Source organism: Schistocerca gregaria, chromosome 6, assembly GCF_023897955.1.
Source record: "Schistocerca gregaria isolate iqSchGreg1 chromosome 6, iqSchGreg1.2, whole genome shotgun sequence".
NCBI classification, from domain to species: Eukaryota; Metazoa; Arthropoda; class Insecta; order Orthoptera; family Acrididae; genus Schistocerca; species Schistocerca gregaria.
In genome coordinates this window covers 502,009,289-502,029,916 of record NC_064925.1, presented here as the reverse complement: position 1 = coordinate 502,029,916, position 20,628 = coordinate 502,009,289, and the positions used below count along the sequence as shown (strand labels likewise).

The window sequence follows — 20,628 nt, the reverse complement described above, 5'->3', positions numbered from 1 at the left end:
GTTTTCAAAGTGTAATGACGAAGAACGATCTAGAAACTATTTATTAATGTCCATGAAAATTTCGTAAACAGATCTTTCTCAACTGAAGTCAATTTTCTATTCATTGCAATGTTTCTGCGATCTGCAAACAATACAAACTTATATCTTGTAAAGTTATTTATGGAATGGCCCTAGGATGGAACCTTGTGGGACACTAAATAGTCATTTCGAACTTTGATACTGACTGATAGTTCAATACAGGGCACTTTCCTATTGATAACTTTTGTCTGCTGTAAAAGAGGTACGATCTGAAGAGTTTTTCGGTGTTTCCTCCTACTCCATCGTGTTCTAATTTAATTAAAAGGTTATTGTGATTCAGCGTATGGCGGAGTTGGCTGTGGCGGTTGCTTACTGGGGGGAGACGCACGCAACGTTTTGCGGTAACTCTCGCCTTGGAAACGTAAAAATATTTGCCTAACATCTGAAAGAGGCACAAAATGAACTCCTGACAAACTTTTTGGTTCTAATGACTATAAGAGTTACTGATGGGCAATAATGGGAAAACACATGGATTCTGGGGTACTCGTAAAGAAGTAGGGCATGAAAGGGAACTCCTACAAAATAACTGATAGTAAAAACAGATTCACTTGCCATCCAACTGTGAACACGATCGTCCGTTTTACTTGTGCCAGAAATGCGAATAACGTTCAATGGTCAGCCTATATTTCACACGATGACAGATAACCTTTTGACATGTACTGAATCACGAAATTTTAACTGTGCACCATCTGTAAATGGTTAAATGGTCTAAAATGCAATAATAGATTTTATATACAAGTAATCTTAACTATCAAAGTCAGTGACGTTTACTTTCAAAGAATGAAAGGAGGAAACCAAACCTGGAAGGCCATATACTGAGATAAAACCTAATTATACTTCATTGTAATCCTTACACGACTGCAACGAGCCACAATCTTTCATAACACGAGTATACGATAAATGAACATCCTACGCAAATTGCCTTACTGAAATACAGTGATCGTGTATGAGATAAAATATGGCGACTATCTGGAATTTTACGGAGGGCAAACGTACAGATCTTTTGATGTGAGCTTCAGGGATTACTCTAACGCGGTCATTAACAAAATACCTATTGGTGCTCCTTTTAAAATAAATACGTAGGACAGTGCTACCCTTAGATCAACATCTTGATATTTGTAGTGGCATTAAACAACAACCAACCATGTTTAATACACTCCTGGAAATGGAAAAAAGAACACATTGACACCGGTGTGTCAGACCCACCATACTTGCTCCGGACACGGCGAGAGGGCTGTACAAGCAATGATCACACGCACGGCACAGCGGACACACCAGGAACCGCGGTGTTGGCCGTCGAATGGCGCTAGCTGCGCAGCATTTGTGCACCGCCGCCGTCAGTGTCAGCCAGTTTGCCGTGGCATACGGAGCTCCATCGCAGTCTTTAACACTGGTAGCATGCCGCGACAGCGTGGACGTGAACCGTATGTGCAGTTGACGGACTTTGAGCGAGGGCGTATAGTGGGCATGCGGGAGGCCGGGTGGACGTACCGCCGAATTGCTCAACACGTGGGGCGTGAGGTCTCAACAGCACATCGATGTTGTCGCCAGTGGTCGGCGGAAGGTGCACGTGCCCGTCGACCTGGGACCGGACCGCAGCGACGCACGGATGCACGCCAAGACCGTAGGATCGTACGCAGTGCCGTAGGGGACCGCACCGCCACTTCCCAGCAAATTAGGGACACTGTTGCTCCTGGGGTATCGGCGAGGACCATTCGCAACCGTCTCCATGAAGCTGGGCTACGGTCCCGCACACCGTTAGGCCGTCTTCCGCTCACGCCCCAACATCGTGCAGCCCGCCTCCAGTGGTGTCGCGACAGGCGTGAATGGAGGGACGAATGGAGACGTGTCGTCTTCAGCGATGAGAGTCGCTTCTGCCTTGGTGCCAATGATGGTCGTATGCGTGTTTGGCGCCGTGCAGGTGAGCGCCACAATCAGGACTGCATACGACCGAGGCACACAGGGCCAACACCCGGCATCATGGTGTGGGGAGCGATCTCCTACACTGGCCGTACACCTCTGGTGATCGTCGAGGGGACACTGAATAGTACACGGTACATCCAAACCGTCATCGAACTCATCGTTCTACTATTCCTAGACCGGCAAGGGAACTTGCTGTTCCAACAGGACAATGCACATCCGCATGTATCCCATGCCACCCAACGTGCTCTAGAAGGTGTAAGTCAACTACCCTGGCCAGCAAGATCTCCGGATCTGTCCCCCATTGAGCATGTTTGGGACTGGATGAAGCGTCGTCTCACGCGGTCTGCACGTCCAGCACGAACGCTGGTCCAACTGAGGCGCCAGGTGGAAATGGCATGGCAAGCCGTTCCACAGGACTACACCCAGCATCTCTACGATCGTCTCCATGGGAGAATAGCAGCCTGCATTGCTGCGAAAGGTGGTTATACACTGTACTAGTGCCGACATTGTGCATGCTCTGTTGCCTGTGTCTATGTGCCTGTGGTTCTGTCAATGTGATAATGTGATGTATCTGACCCCAGGAATATGTCAATAAAGTTTCCCCTTCCTGGGACAATGAATCCACGGTGTTCTTATTTCAAATTCCAGGAGTGTAATTTTCCATGGTCTTCCTTAAGGATATAATGTGGATAAACTTAAAGACCTCGAAATATTTACTAATTAAAACAATATTCACATCAGTTGTTAAACGAAGAAATCGATCCCCTCTAACAGAACCAGTTTCGAAGGATTTTCTGATCCGTGAAGATGCCTCTTTTCACTGCTTTTTGTTTCTGTTTCTGAGTCGTGCTGACCCCGGCTTATGCGTTGCTTTAAAACTTGGGTGTTACTCTGCGTTTGCGGTTATGCCGCGGTTCTTACTCTTTCTACGTGTGGCAGCAGCGGTGTCTATCGATAATTGCACCGTATACCATCTTTTGGCCTGGTGTTTATAGTTCCGGCTTGGCGGTGTCCAGCCAGTTGGTGAGTTGGAGTGGATCAGCAAGCAAATCTCCGCACGGAGCAGGTGACCGGGCTCGCTGGCGGTCTCTACGTAATGTGGGGGCTGTTCCGTGTGCTACGAGGTTCGTGGCTCACCTACCCAGGACATGAAAGTTGAGTAGTGATTTTATTACCGAAGCCACGTCTGTTCACGTTGTTCCCTTGGTTCGGGGTTCGCTTTTGGCAGTATTCCTGGGAGCAACAGAGACTGTTCGAGTTGGTGAAGATTTAGCCGCGATGTAGTGGAATTAACTATATTTGTCGTTTGAAATTCAAGTGCACCACCGGAATTTCCTGTCTTGTGTCCGTTAGTGTTCCGGTTACCAGCCCTGGTCGCTGACGTAAATTCAGGCAGAGTCCTTACCTCACCTGTTGTCGCTGTTCAATATGGTGTGTAGTTTATGACAGCTTAATGTATTTTCGGTTGTGGGGGGCTGTGTCTGTAACGTTTTGGCTTTAGAATTCTCCTATACTGGTCGGTGGTTAGCAAGTCGTCTTGTCGGTAGGTCCCTGATTGTCTCTTGGCTGTGCAGCTGGCAGATCGAGTATAGTTGGGCCAATGCCTTGCCTCACCTAGGCGAACGTTAAGATTTCAAGGGCAGACCGAGCCCCCTGGAAACTTCTGAGCGCCGTTGCCTATACTGCCTTCTTATTAGCGTTTAATTATGTATTTTTAATGGCTCATGGTCGATTGTTGGAATTTGTATGCTTGTAATTGTGTTTTAAAAAACAAAAGCCTTCAGCCGTTTTAAAAGTAAGTTTTTCTAAATTGGACATGTCTTACGTTGTCTGAAAATAAAGTTTAGGCCTTCTGCCTGTTGAAAATTTATGTAGTTATATCGTTTTAGAGTAAGGTTTCTTATTGCTCATACAGCTTCGGCCTTTACCTATTAAAAGGTTATTGTAGTTATGTTTTAAATTCATCGGCCTTCAGCCGCTTTAAAAAAACTTAATCTATTTGACTAGTGAAGTCTGACATCGCTTGGCCTTAAATACTACTTCAGGTTAAAGCATGTCACAAAAAAGTAAAAAAGACGTTTTCTGTCGTCAATCTTAGAAGTTGCGCTGTAATGTTTGGACAGCTAAATAAAGTGTTATGTTTGGAGTGTAACTGGCAGCCGCTCATTCTGTCCCCCTTTCACAATTCCTACTACTTGTCCTGTCCTGCGGGTTTAGCAGGGCGTATCAGTTACTTTTTTTGAGGGTTCCTTTCCCGCAAGCTCGAACTTCTCTGACAGCAGCTTGATTTAACAGAAGTCTCATACTCGCTCTTTAGTTTACACTTACGAGCTCCGCTGGCCAGTTTGCCTCTTACGAATCACGTCTATTAGAGGTAGTCATTTAGGCCGCTTCTAGTGTACATCTAGCATGCCTAAGCCAGTAGTTGCGTAATGTTTTGCTAGTTTTCACTTGGATAAATTGGTATCTCACTATCAGTTTTATGTTGTGAATATGTCAGTCTTATGTTTGCAATTTAAAAGTCAGCACCTTTTCAGTGTGTATGGGGCAACATGTCCTCCGCAAACCACAGTTGCCCTGAAAAACTGCGGAAAGGGATGCAGCTGCGTCCCCATATCGCGAATGTCGCAGTGTATAAGTTACGACAGCCCAAGTGGGAGGCTCCGGAACACTCGCCCTATAGTACTGGTGCCTCGCCATGAGATTACCACGCCTTTGGTCCATTTAACTAGGCTTTGAAGGATCGACGATTCCTGCCGGACAAAGATGTGCAACAGGCAGTTGCTGACTTCTTCATTCAGCGAGACACGGTATTTTACCAAACGGGAATCGTCAGCCTGGCGTATCGGTGGGATTATTTTCTCGATGCTGAAGGTGATTTTGCCTGACTGCCACACACATTGTGGAATGTACGGCCTTCGAATGGAAACTCTTTATTGCCTCTTATATACACAAAAAGTTTTGAAACATTTCACCTTGTTTCTATAGGAACGGCACCGGTTATAACAAATGTTAAATATTTTTATGTAATATAACAGTCTTAACCGCATAAAGATGTTTGTTTATTTTCTGGTGACCAGTCTCGACCACTGCTCTGGTTCTCATCAGACCGTTTACTATGTGCAGAGAGTGCTATATATGTAATTCGAGAAAATAATTAGAGGTAAATAAACTACAAGCCCAAAAATAAACACGGAAAAATCAACGAATACGTAAAATAAAAAAAAAGCTGAAACCCATGGGGGTCTGCTGAAATTGCCGAGGACTAGGCGCCACTCTAGGAGGCATATATCCACTGCTGCATGACACACAATTTACATAGCTTAAGTAGCGAAACTTCCACCCACCGTCTCCCGCACTACATCAGTGTCGGTCAATGCACGTAAGGCATGATAGATAAAGCCTAAATACTATTATATGTGTACAATATGTACGTCCAGACCAGAGGAATATCGAAAATACAAATCAGCTTCATGAAACCGTAACCTAAAACTTGAAATTGAGTAAAAGGAAAGATAACAAATTGTTAACCTATAAGAACATGCATGATGGCCTCTATAGGGCCTTGTGTGTAACAACTATGAGGCAAAGATGTTATCGGGGACGTTTCCAGAAACGGAAGCGCCAAAAGAACTGGTATAGGCAAGCGTATTCAAATGCAGAGATACGAAAACAGGCAGAATGCGGCGCTGCTGTCGGCAGTGGCTATAGAAGACAACAGGTGTCTGGCACAGTTGTTAGATCGGTTATTGCCTCTCAAATGGCAGGTTATCAAGATTTAAGTGAGTCTGAACGTCGTATTATAGTCGGCGCACGAGCGATGTGACACAGCATCTGCGAGGCAGCGATGAAATGGGGAATTTCCCGCACGACCATTTCACGAGTGCACCGTGAATATCAAATCTCCGACATAAATGAGGCCCGAAAATGATCCAGCAGGAACGGGACGAAAGAAGACCGAAGAGAATCGTTCAACTTCACAGGAGTGCAACCCTTCCGCAAATTGTTGCACATTACAAAGCTGAGCCATCAACAAGTGTCAGCATGCGAATCATTCAACGACACATGATCGATATGGTGTTTTGGAGCTGCGGGGCCCACTTGTGTACCCTTGTTGACTGCACGACACAGAGATTTACGCCTCGCCTGGACCCGTCAACACAGACACTGGACTGTTGATTACTAGAAACATGTTGCCTTGTCGGACGAGTCTCGTTTCAAGTTGTATCGAGCCGATGGACAGGTAGGCGTATGGAGACCTCCTCATTAATTCATGGATCTTGCATGTCAGCAGGACACTGTTAAAGGTGATGGAAGCTCTGTAATGGTGTGGGGCGTGTGCAGTTGGAGTGATATGGGACCCCTGATACGTCTAGATATGACTCTTGAGGCGTGACGCCTTTACATCGCTCCTGTCTCGAGCCAGTGTATCGGGAGAATGACTCACGCGTGCACAGTGACAGATGGTCTGAAGCGGGTTCAGTCGAGTACGTAGTTCTATTTTTCATCCACCAGAGTACAGTAGCGGACAGACATTCAGGATACAGGTCAAGACAATGTTTTTGTGAATTGTTCTGTTTATTTCTAGAAGACCTTTTTGTTTATTTGCGTTTGTACAGTTTTTATATGTTTTAGTGGTATGAATGATGCGTGAATGTGGTCTAAGGTAAATATGTAGATCTTTTTTATACTGTCAAACGCTGTACGAATTAGCCTGAGAAATTTTTAAGAGAGTGTGGTTGTAGACGATTGGGAATTTTGTATCATAATATGTTAAATGAGTTTATGGTTAAAGGAAAGCTAATTCGAGTACAAATGAAAATAGTTAGTAACGTTAAGTATAAATAAAATATTAAAATGTTAAATATTTATTTTGGGAAAAACTACAATTCGAAAGTGTGTTGTTTGTTGATTGGTTAATCATGAAAATTGCGAACTAAATCGGGGGATTAATATTTTTCTATTGGCCTTAAAGAAAACTAACCAATCAGAATGGAGTATTCTTCGCTCGTCTTTTCTCCTGGAGATAGAGAATGCTTACAGCCGTCAAAAGGGCCGGAGCCCAGCCTTTCAATGGTACGGTCGTATGTAGTATGAGCTCTGAAGGAAGTTATAGTTTGTCGGTTTTAGTAATGCTATATGCCTCAAAAGCATTTTAAAGTGAAGGCAAATTTATTATGGCGCGTTTTTTAGAAAGTACGGACTTTTTAAGTAATTTTGTGTATGAGAAATTCCGCGTGGCGCATTGAGCAGATCGGTGACCAAAAACTCGAGTGCATTAGACACCGATAAACTTAATATTGTGGCGAGGATTTTCGTTTAAGAACAATCTGTGTTTAGTAGCTGTTCAGATTTCGGGAGCTACTTTACCATAAAACTGCGAACGTGAATGAAAGGGTCTGCGAGTAACTGTGTTAGGAGTAGCACGGGCTTGGCAGTGAATTTGTAATTCTAAAATTCAGAATATACCGAATTTTTGCCAGCATTTCCACCTTTCATTCAAAATTAAGACCTTTTCACTATTTTTAGAATAGTTACGTTGTATGCAGCCTGGTGCGACTCGCAGTACGGTAGGTTTCTGCTCGGCTTTTCTACCGGCTATCTGCTGCAACGAGTTCACAAGTAGGTGCTGGTTTAATCCCAGAAAGGAACCGCGCAACCGCACTCTGACAACTGACACGCACGTAAGCATCCTGTCTGATCACCTGCACCCATTCGTGTCCATTGCGCATTCCGACAGACATGGGCAATTCCAGCAGGACAATGCGACATCCCACATGTCCAGAATTGCTGCACAGTGGCTCCAGGAATTCTCTTTTCAGTTTAAACACTTCCTCTGGCCGCCAAACTACCCAAACATGAACATTATTGATATATCTGGGATGCCTTGCAAACTGTTGTTCAGAAGAGATCTACACTCCCTCCTACTCTTACGCATTTATGGACAACCAGGCAGGATTCATGGTATCAGTTCCCTCCAGCACTACTTCAGACATTAGACAAATCCATACCATGTCGTGTTGCAGCACTTCTGCGTGGTCGCAGGGGCCCTACACGATATTAGGCAGAGGTACCAGTTTCTATGGCTCTTCAGTGTAGAAGACCCTAATCGAGTTGTGTTTAAGTCATTATATTTATGTCTGGTTATAATATGTAACGTTAAAGAGAAAATCCAGAAACGATGAGCGCAAAGACTGAGCCGACCGCCTGGCGGAACTGAGGCGAGCGTACACGGCATTCTGCGTACACTGGACTGGACTGTCACGACAGGACCGTTCCTGACAGAGGTAAACTTTGTGTCGTGCAGTCGTCAAGGACACACGAGTGGGCCCTCGGCTCTGAAGGCCCATATCGATGATGTTCCGTTGAATGGTTCACACGCTGACACTTGTTGATGGCCCACCATTGAAATGTGCAGCAATTTACGGAAGGGTTGCACTTCCGTCACACCGAACGATTATCTTCAATCATCATTCGTTCCGTCCTTGAGGGTCTTGTTCCATCTGCAGCGATGTCGATTTCTCATGTTTTACCAGTTTCATGATATTCACGGTACCCGCGCGATATTGTTGTATGGTAAGATCCCCACTTCATCGCTACCTCTAAGATGGTGTGTCCCATCGCTCGAGCTCCGACTATAACACCACTTTCAAACTCACTTAAATCTTGATATCTGCCATTGTAGCAGCAGTAATCGATCTAACAACTGTACCAGATGCATGTTGTCTTACATAGGCATTGCCGACCGCAGCGCCTTATGCTGCCTGTTTACATCTCTCTGTATTTGAATACACACGCTTATACCAGTTTCTTTGGCGCTTTAGCATATAACATTTTCGACAGTGTGAGTTGCTTGTTTTATTCGTTGTGATGCTACAGCTTTAGCCTAATTCTTTTTAACTGCAGGCAACCTGAAGATGTTCTAATAAGGAAACCGGTCGTAACACATAAATACAGCTAATACAGTAATACAGCTGACGTGGTTCTCATTAATCATTAAAATTAGTTTATATGTGTGGGGACTCTTCGTTCTGATACTTTCGTCGAATAATGAATGCATCTGAACTGAAGATGAAAGTGTGTAGTTCGTTCTTTTTGACGTGTCCGAAAGAACAGACACCACACATACGCTACTGGCCGTTAAAGTTGCTACACCACGAAGATGACACGAAATTTAACCGACAGAAAGAAGATGCTGTGATATGCAAAAAATTAGCTTTTCAGAGCATTCAAGGTTGACGCCGGTGGCGACACCTACAACGTGCTGACACGAGGAAAGTTTCCAACCGATTTCTCATACACAAACAGCAGCTGACCAGCGTTGCCTGGTGAAACGTTGTTGTGATGTCTCGTGTAACGAGTATAAATGCGCACCATCACGTTTCCGACTTTGACAAAGGTCGTATTGTAGCCTATCGCGATTGCAGTTTATCGTATCGCGACATTACTGCTCGCGTTGGTCGAGATCCAATGACTGTTAGCAGAATATGGAATCGGAGGGTTCAGGAGGGTAATACGGAACGCCGTGCTGGATCCCAACGGCCTCCTTTCACTAGCAGTCGAGATGACAGCCATCTTGTCCGCATGCCTGTAACGGATCATGCAGCCACGTCTCGATCCCTGAGTCAACATATGGGGACGTTTGCAAGACAACAACCATCTGCACGAACAGTTGGACGACGTTTGCAGCAGCATGGACTATCAGCTCGGAGACCGTGGCGCTGCATCACAGACAGGAGCGCATGTGATGGTGTACTCAACGACGAACCTGGGTGCACGAATGGCAAAACTACATTTTTTCAGATGAATCCGAGTTCTGTTTACAGCATCATGATGGTCGCATCCGTGTTTGGCGGCATCGCGGGAACGCACATTGGAAGCGTATATTTGTCATCGCCATATTGGCGTATCACCCGGAGTGATGGTACGGGGTGCCATTGGTTACACATCTCGGTCACCTCTTGTTCGCATTGACGAACAGTGGACGTCACATTTCAGATGTGTTACGACCCTTGGCTCTACCCTTCATTCGATCCCTGCGAAACCCTACATTTCAGCAGGATAATGCACGACCGCATGTTGTAGGTCCTGCACGGGCCTTCCTGGATACAAAAAATTTTCGACTGCTGCCCTGGCGAGCACATTCCCCAGATCTCTCACCAACTGAAAACTTCTGGTCAATGGTGGCCGATCAACTGGCTCGTCACAACATGCCAGTCACTACTCTTGATGAACTGTGGTATCGTGCTGAAGCTGCATGGGCAGCTGTACGTGTACATGCCATCCAAGCTCTGTTCGACTCAATGTACACGCGTATCAAGGCCGTTATTACGGCCAGAGGTGGTTGTTCTGGGTACTGATTTCTCAGGATCTATGCACCAAAATTGCGTGAAAATGTAATCACATGTCAGTTGTCCAATGAAAACTCGTTTATCACTTGCATTTCTTTCTGGTGTAGCAATTTTAATGGCCAGTAGTGTATAAACTCGTATATGCATCTTGATGGCAAATAATCATATCTTCAGAGCGGATGCACTGTCGCTCGAACCCTTGTGGGAATCAAGTGAGGCTACGAACAAAGAGGATAATGGACAGGGGACACAATGTATGTAGAGTGCGACGTATGGGAAGTCGGCTTGGAGAGGATAGTGGTTAACGTGACCGCTCGCGATATGCAGGATAGCCGCGTTCCTGTCCCGGTCCAGCATAGATTTTCACTTGTCACCATTCGATTTATTTCAATGGCCGATTGCCACTGAAGTCGAAATTTCTCTTTCTCCACGCTTTAAATTTACTATGAATTCAGCTCCTCAAAATAATCAAAATTATTTTCGAAACAAAAAGCCTGAGCTTATTTGGAACACCAGGTGTAACATATTCCTAGAAATCAACATCTTGCTAATGTTATGTATCTGGAGGATTCAGTAATCAACAAGTGGTTTTTGCTGGATATGGCATACCGGAAGAAGTTATAGGTTCTCTTCCTCATCAAATTGAGGCCATTATCCACGGTGGATGCAGCATGACACGATATTAACTAATTTTTGTACAGTACGCTTAGGATAGTGAATGACACCACTCGTACACATTGGTACACGCTACTTCGAGTACCACGGAAATCATATGAGACTATTCACCCCTCTTACCATCAGGTCCCTGATCACTTTGGTAATTTACGTGAGTTCAAATTGGACAGAGTAAAGAAATCGTCTCTCTCTCTCTCTCTCTCTCTCTCTCTCTCTCTCTCTCTCTCTCTCTGTCTGTCTGTCAGTCTGTCTGTCTCCCCCCCATCCCCCCTCTCTCTCTTTCTCTCTCTCTCTCTCTCTCCTCCCTGACCTGATATAGGAAGCTATTGTCCAAATATCAGTACCCGTTTCTTCTCCTACAGCAATTCAAAGGGACCTGTACCTTCAGGAAGACATGCACCACTTAAACTCTGCCAAATTGTGTCACAAGTGAATCACTCACCTCAAGTCAGTCCCAGAATACGTTTTGGCCAGCTTTTAGAAGTTCATGGCTCTCGATGGCTTTAGAACACCTCTTGTTGCCCTCTGGGTTCGCAGCATGAAATCTGGCGCCATCATCAGCTTGGTATCGAGTGCAACATGCATCCAGAGATCTGCCTATTTCAAATGTTCTTAAGGTACCAGTAGACAGGCCTGAAGAGACTGGAATGCAAGGATTTGGGAAGTGGTATTACAGAAAGATGTTGAAAAATTTCGTGTACTGGAAAGCTGTAAATTTAGGTTCTTCCAAGAAGCGGCGAAGGCAGGAATATTTGGAAACTATTGCGAGCTAACATCCCAAAGATGTACGGGCTCACATGCGGTTCCTCTTAGTCGAAATGTCTTGGCTCAAACTCGCCTAGGGGTTGAACCGCACGTGACGCATTACACGTCCTAAGTTTAACACTTCTGACCCTTTGGATAAATTGTCTGAAGTTTATATGACGTATAATGACAGTAATACTAATACCGGGAACTAAATTAACGACCCATAAATGATGTAGGCCACACAGCTGCGATTTGGTTATAATAATGTTTATTCAGAAAGCAAACTAATAGCGAAACTAGCCGTATTTAGAGTTACCGTTACACTCGAAGTTATATCCATTTGACACAGTTCGATCATTCACAATCTCATCGCGAAATTCAAGTCCACCTCTTTAACTACGCGAAACGTTAGAGTTTACACCAGGCGCTGCAGCTGCTCTCCGCTCAGAAACTAAGTCCCGCGATACCACACAACGACATTCTCTAAGTCGTTTCACTTCCTAGCTGGCTAAAGACCGACTGTCCGCTTTCTCGTCTCAGTTCTAACTGTACCCTTTGGCATCTCCAGCCGAACTGTTCGCTTTCGTGTCTCCATCCGAACTTTCCTCCTTGGTGTCTCGATCATAACTGCCCTCAGCCCGTCTCCAACCGCGTTTCCCGCGCGCCGAACATCTTCCCTCAACTGACTAGCGCAGTTCCCTTTCTTGAAGCCGTCCATCTGATTGGCTACAGCTTATTCTACGTTACTTTACATTTTAACATACTTAAATAATCAAAGTTTGACCACTTTCACGTTCTAAATAAAGCAACAAGAACATCCTTTACATAATAAATGTTAAATTCTTTTACATAAAACCAATAAAATTTTCTTCTTAACTTTGAATGTCACGGCCAGTACCTTTGCACCAATGACCTTTCTGATAAATAACTAAAGAATAAAAGTGACTATCATGCACTAAACCTTACAACAAATATTCTATTACCTAATGATTCAATAAGGTGTCATGCTGTCATCGTTCAATGTGTTTTACGTGGAGGAAATGATGATCTAATGCTTAACTGAAAATACTGATAATTTAAATTTTCTATATCTTTTAAACAAATAAAAAAATGAAATGTCGATCGTTAAGATCGACCAAAGCGTCCAAATTTTAGCATTCAGGTCTTTGTTACAAAACTTGTTAATTTAACTTCAACAGTAAATCCTAAAGTATTGTACATATGATCAATATTCAAGTTTTATTGGGATCACTATGAAACTCCATTGAGGATGGAAGATAAAAATTACTGTAGCTTCATTCCCTGCATTACTACAGAATTAAATAGTTTCCATAAATGTTTCCCTTTATGGACGATCTTAGTTCCGCCATATTTAACACTGCTACGTTTCGTTGGCCGAAACGGCTCCTGCTGGGTTTTCCTATGACGTAGGTTCTCGTCTGTCTCACTCGCACACTACATCGCTTAGGCTCAATAGACAATAGACGTGTGTGAGTTTCCCCATCTCGTGGTGAATCTGCGCCATTTGTGGCACGCTGTCCTCGACGACAGGTCCTGTACGCTGACTCTTTCGGTAATATACTTAAATGAGAGTGCAATGCCCTTTAACTCACAATATTGACAAGAGGAAGGGACAGGATAACAGGATATGTTTCAAGACATCAAAGAATAACTTACATGGTGCTTGAGAGAGGTGTTGAGGGTGCAAACTATAGGAGGAGACGAAGGTTGAAACACATCCATCAGATAATTGGGTAATTCGGTGCAAAGTTTACTCTAAGATAGAGAGTTTGGCACAGGAAAAAAAATTCGTGGCGGGCCACATAAAATGAGTCCGAAGACTGCTGACCAAAAGAAAACAAATAAAACACAGTGAGTGGTACTTGCCTTCCTTTAGTTGTCGAATATGTCTCTGGTCTCTGTGGACTCAGTGTTTACGCTTTGGTCAGTACAACACAAACAAAGATCTTCCTTAAATACACACTATGTAGCAATCAGTGCGTTTTATAATCCTGAACGCTACGATCTTCACGTGAGTGCAAAGATACCGTCAGTCAGAGAGCCTGGTTACCACTCAGGACTTATATTTGGAAACAATTGTAAACTCCCCACAAAAAAATTCCGTAACCTCCCAACAGTTTATTATTCCGTAACCTAGCAATAATAAAAAATGTGACTCACTTATAACCTTTCAATAATTGACTGTGAATTTAAACTGGTAAATTTTGGACGTCAGCAGCGCTGCGTCATGGCCCTGGAAGATCATTCTGAATAAAAATGAGAAAATTCTACCTCAATGAAGTCGCCGGATAACGCATATATATCTGCTCATATAATAAATTTTTCTGGCACAGCCTAGTGCAGTGCTGGCCGGTAGATTTGTCATGTATAAAAAGAACAACTGGTTTTTCTTTGCAATAATCGGGATGACCAAGGATTGGAGAAATTAGTAAATTCTTTAAATTGAAATGAATGATTGTCAAAAGTTACTTTTTATGAGAAAGATTATTATTAAGAGATTTTTTTAAACGTTTACTTGGGACTTGATGTAACAATAGTACATATGCGCGAGGCTGCTTTCACCTTATACTACAACGCTGAGGCCCTGCCATCGCTCCCCACGACCGGCGCAGCCAACTCGACACACACGACTGCTCGCTACTTCTACTACAACTGCTACACAGTTCCTACCCTGACAACACTGCTCTATGGTCTGAAATTCTCTTACAGCTTACATATCGCAGGGAGCACGTGAGCAATTACATCTACTCGAGTGCGCTAGCAGCAAATTTGTTAATCATGGACCTCTTACACAATGCTCTGTTGATGATCTTCGTATACGATCAAGAAACTGAGTGTTACTTCCGTTCACTGTTACGTCCGTTCACTCTCACTGAGTGTCTACAGAGATAGATTGGTAGATCCAAGGGGAGAGTTGAGGACAGAAAAACATCAGTATATCGTGGTTAATTGTGCCAATAGCTTACCTTGCGACTGGAAGGGCGACTGCTCCCCAAGAAGCTCCAGATGCGCCCAAAGACTCCCTGCTTCCGATTGGCGCCGTGCAGTCCCTCCACATCCGCGTCGACGTCACCGTCGTGGTCGAAGCTGGCGACGTCGTCGTAGTCGCCGTGGGCGGAGGGCGCGGGCTGGGAGCAGACGGCGGCGGCCGCGTTGTCGTCCAGCTTGGGCTCGGAGCTGAAGGTGACCTGTCGGCGCATGGGCAGCTGGCCGCGGTCGGCCGAGGGCCAGCTGGCGCGCGGGATCACCGGCGGCAGCACCGACAGCAGCAGCAGCGGCAGTCCGCCGCCCACGCCGGCCGCCGGGTTCGGCATCGCCTCGTCGATGCTCAGTCGCGCCAGCGCCGTCGCCTCCAGCGGCGACAGCTCGCCCTGTAAACACGTGGTGTGTGTCGCAGGAACCTAGCATAACAGGAGCAGAAGCCCAACATACACCCCAGCCGCTGAGTTGGGCATCGGCGCCTCGTCGACGCTCAGACGTGTCAACGATGGGCGCCTCCAATGGCGACAGTTCTCCCTGTAACATCGAGAGTAAATAATTACTGTGTGTCGAACGTGCTGGCAAGGTGCCAACTGTACCATCATTGGACGCCCAACGCCCATCCCACCCGCTAGTTGAGCATCACTTCCTTGATCCTCAGCTGTGAGAGCGCCCTCGCGTATAACGGTGCCTACTTGACTGTAACACCGCGAGTAAACAGATAGTTTGTGTCGCAGGTGTTGCCAAATGTGCCAGTTCTAAAAGCAGAAACAGCCCAACATACAACCCAGCCGCTAGGTTGGCCATCTTCATCTCGTTGATGTTCTGACATGTGAGCACTGTCGTCTTCAGTATCGTCAATTCTGCCTGCAACTTCGAGAATAAACTTAAAGTGTGTCACAGCTGCTGGCAAGTGTGCCGACTGTAGCGCTCAAAGACCACCCCAACCGCTGAGTTGAACATCAACTCCTTGATTCTCAGCTGCTCCAGCAATGTCACCTCCAGCGGTTTCTGCTCGCCCTGTAACATCGGGAGTAGACAGTTTGCGCTGGCTGTAACAGCATCAGCAGCTCAACACACACCTCAGCCGCTAGGTTGGGCATCATTCCCTCATCGATGCTCAACTGTGTCAGCGCAGTCGCCCCATCAGCGAGAATTCTTCCTGTAACATGGAGCGTAGACAGTGAACGTCGCAGTGTGCCAACTCTAACATTAATGGCTTCCCAACGGCCACCGGTGCTGCTGAGTTGTGCATCGCCTCCTTGATCCACAGCCACACCAGTGCCATCACCTTCAGTGGCAGCAGCTTGCCCTTTAGCATCTGAACAGCGTGTGTCGCAGGTGCTGGTATCCATGCCAACTGTGGCAGCGGCGGCAGCCATTGCTACGTCGGCTGACTGCTGGGTTAGACACCACCTCCTCGATAGTCAGCCATGCCTTACCGTCACCTACAGTGGCGATAGGTCATCCTTAAACGCAGATACTGGCCAGAAGTGTACAAAGCACGTGTTGGTTAGTGGGCCAGCTGATATCCGCATTAGACATTGAAGCGAGAGTGGCAGTATTACCAAAAACAAAATTTATGCAGACTTTGAACCATTTAGTCTCAGGTAACTATGAAGTGTCTGAAATTTGTATTCCCTGTCCCAAAACTTATCTAAAACAATGGTTATCCCCATAAAAATCCAGAAACCACTGAGTTACCATACTGTCGTAATTTTATTACAAAATATGCTGTTGAAATGTCAGAGACAGATGACTCAAAATCGAACACATTGTATGCGACATCATAGCATTTATGGCCAGGTTTTATTTGGGTGAATAGCAGTCAACGAAAATTTGGGTCATGCCCCAGGGCATGGATGTTAATTTGACTGGTTCTAAAAAAATGGCTCTGAGCATTATGGGACTTAACTTCTGAGGTCATAAGTCCCCTAGAACTTAGAACTACTTAAATCAAACTAACGTAAGGACATCACACACATCCATGCCCGAGGCTGGATTAGAACCTGCGAACGTAGTGGTCGCGCGGTTCCAGACTGTAGCGCCTAGAATCGCTCGGTCACTCCGGCCGGCTGACTGGAGCTTACTGACAAATCCTCAACCAAGAGATTAAACACCATGTTCTATAATTCAACTGCTCGAACTATTCTTTCTTGTTGCCTTACATAGTTCTGAACCTGAAAGCCCCAGTTTCTTTTCATTGCGAAAAGTGTCTTGCAGGGTGCCACTTGTTTTCACACGATTCTATGTACACTCTTTAAGATTTCCGGGCACTTCATCTTGCTACAACACGCATTAAACAATTGCGAGTTCCTGTGATTTGAAATTTTGTGGAGTTGACTACTGCTGTTTACGGTAAATATTAGTAAACTCCTTCTTGGACAAATCGTATAAGACTATATAGCCATTTTCAAGGAAAGGCCATCATATCAAATATAATAGGAGCTTACAAACAGATGCTCTCGAAACAGTCTGCTTACGATCCTCTATCGCCTATATAACTTTGTGAGAATCTGAAACACCCATCCTGTACCCAAGGGACCCAGAGGCCCAACGCGGTACAGCAGAGTCAGTAGGCTTGCCTAAGCAGCAGGCCTTAAGCTGTCAGACGACACTTTAGTTTCAGTCGGGCATTACCTTTGCCGCACTATTTTCTAGCCCCTGTCACGTACTCGCAATTAGCGCGTTGCTCCGAACCTTCCGCTGACTGGGTATTTACGGGGCTGCACGGCGCGACAACAGGAGGGTGAAGTGGAGAGTCAACTGGAGTTCAGTGCGTCTACTTCCGGGGTCGGCGTCGTGCCAGCTAATATGACGAGCGCCGGCGAACCACAGCCGCCTTTAATGGCTGCCATTCGCCCATCAATACATTGCTCCGTGAACAGCCTAACAGATTTTATATGATCATTCTTTGAAGTATTAAGTATGCTGATTAGGATTATTTACCGGTTAAATATTGTGCTTATTGGAAATTGCAGATTTGTGTTAATGTCTTATGGGACCGAACTGCTAAGGTCATCGGTCCCTAAGTTTACACACTGCTTAACCCGACTTCTACATTTATATCTACATCTACATTCATACTCCGCAAGCCACCCAACGATGTGTGGCGGAGGGCACTTTACGTGCCACTGTCATTACCTCCCTTTTCTGTTCCAGTCGCGTATGGTTCGCGGGAAGAACGACTGCCTGAAAGCCTCCGTGCGCTCTCGAATCTCTCTGATTTTACATTCGTGATCTCCACGGGAGGTATAAGTAGGGGGAAGCAATATATTCGATACCTCATCCAGAAACGCACCCTCTCGAAACCTGGCGAGCAAGCTACACAGCGATACAGAGCGCCTCTCTTGCAGAGTCTGCCACTTGAGTTTGCTAAACATCTCCGTAACGCTATCACGGTTACCAAATAACCCTGTGACGAAACGCACCGCTCTTCTTTGGATCTTCTCTATCTCCTCCGTCAACCCGATCTAGTACGGATCCCACACTGATGGGCAATACTCAAGTATAGGTCGAACGAGTGTTTTGTAAGCCACCTCCTTTTTTGATGGACTACATTTTCTAAGGACTCTCCCAATGAATCTCAACCTGGTATCCGCCTTACCAACAATTAATTTTATATGATCATTCCATTTCAAATCGTTCATCACGCATATTCCCTGATATTTAACAGAAGTAACTGCTACCAGTGTTTGTTCCGCTATCATATAATCATACAATAAAGGATCCTTCTTTCTATGTATTCGCAATACATTACATTTGTCTATGTTAAGGGTCAGTTGCCACTCCCTACACCAAGTGCCTATCCGCTGCAGATCTTCCTGCATTTCGCTACAATTTTCTAATGCTGCAACTTCTCTGTATACTACAGCATCATCCGCGAAAAGCCGCATGGAACTTCCGACACTATCTACTAGGTCATTTACATATATTGTGAAAAGCAATGGTCCCATAACACTCCCCTGTGGCACCCCAGAGATTACTTTAACGTCTGTAGACGTCTCTCCATTGATAACAACATGCTGTGTTCTGTTTGCTAAAAACTCTTCAATCCAGCCACACAGCTTGGTCTGATATTCCGTAGGCTCTTACTTTGTTTATCAGGCGACAGTGCGGAACTGTATCGAACGCCTTCCGGAAGTCTAGGAAAATAGCATCTACCTGGGAGCCTGTATCTAATAATTTCTGGGTCTCATGAACAAATAAAGCGAGTTGGGTCTCACACGATCGCTGTTTCCGAAATCCATGTTGATTTCTACAGAGTAGATTCTGGGTTTCCAAAAACGACATGATACTCGAGCAAAAAACATGTTCTAAAATTCTACAACAGATTGACGTCAGAGATATAGGTCTATAGTTTTGCGCATCTGCCTGACGACCCTTTTTGAAGACTGGGACTATCTGTGCTCTTTTCCAATCATTTGGAACCTTCCGTTCCTCTAGAGACTTCACGGCTGTTAGTAGGGGGGCAAGTTCTATCGCGTACTCTGTGTAGAATCGAATTGCTATTCCGTCAGGTCCAGTGGACTTTCCTCTGTTGAGTGATTTCAGTTGCTTTTCTATTCCGTGGATACTTATTTCGATGTCAGCCATTTTTTCATTTTTGAGAGGATTTAGAGAAGGAACTGCAGTGTGGTCTTTCTCTGTGAAACAGCTTTGGAAAAAGGTGTGTAGTATTTCAGCTTTACGCGTGTCATCCTCTGTTTCAAAGCCATCATCATCCCGGAGTGTCTGGATATGCTGTTTCGAGCCACATACTGATTTAACGTAAGACCAGAACTTCCTAGGATTTTCTGTCAAGTCGGTACATAGAATTTTACTTTCGAATTCACTGAACGCTTCACGCATAGCCCTCCTTACGCTAACTTTGACATTGTTTAGCTTCTGTTTGTCTGAGAGGTTTTGGCTGCGTTTTAACTTGGAGTGAAGCTCTCAAATCGCAAGTCGAGGAATCTGCAGCCCACACGGTCGCAGAACCGTCTCAGCCTCTGATTCAGACCCTCCACTCGGCTCTGTATCAAACTGTACTTAAACTAACTGACGCTAAGGACAACACACACATCCATGCCCGAGGGAGGACTCGAACCTCCGACAGAGGGAGCCGCGCGGACCGTGACAAGGCATCTCAGACCGGTCTACCCCGCACTGCTATTGTGCTTAACGCCAGTGTAAAGTACTGTATAAATTTTAGTCAGTAATGAATGGTGTCAGCTTTTACCCAGAACCTTCACTCACTAGTTGTGTATGCCATATTTGTAGAACTGTTATAATTATTTTTGTGTGTGCTCAGTACAGCAGCCCGTAATATACTTAGCCGTTACTCGCGACTCTATACGTAGTTACGTAACTCAACTGTGTAGCTAGATTGCCCAAAAGTAAAAACAATAGATAAAACATGGGAAATGGTCGGGTGGCATACAGTGATAAATATGACTGGCAGGAAGACGAGCTATCAAACGAACAACACCCCAGCCTAAAAAATTCATATTTAAATGTTTTTCTTTCACGTAATGCGTATAACTGTAAAAATGTAATTATTTTCGCTTTCCTTGCATCACGATATTATTATTAAATGAACTGTCAGGGAATGCACAGTAGCATGCTAATTGCTGGTGGACATTTTCAAGAGTAAATGTTTAATTTAAACAGCCATCCTCAGTATTCTTGGCAACTGCGAGGTATTTTTGAATCAACATTAATACTCAGAGAGACTGGACAGGTCTCTTCTGGGGCTTTTCCGATCGTTTCCTTCAGACACAGATTTTTCAGATGTGAGGCAAACTGAGGAGCTACTTGATTGAGAAGTAGCGGCTCCGGTCTCAGAAACTGACATACGGCTGGGGAGCGGTGT

The 20,628-nt window shown here is 45.1% G+C and overlaps 1 protein-coding gene across 1 annotated transcript in view; it reads right to left on the bottom strand.

Moving 5' to 3' along the window:
* Positions 1-20,628, bottom strand: part of LOC126278518 (uncharacterized) — an 867,389-nt gene that overhangs the window by 58,654 nt on the left and 788,107 nt on the right. Inside the window, exon 17 of the mRNA XM_049978683.1 lies at positions 14,762-15,166. Within this exon, the coding sequence (XP_049834640.1) occupies positions 14,762-15,166 (405 nt within the window). The remainder of the gene's footprint in view (positions 1-14,761; positions 15,167-20,628) is intronic.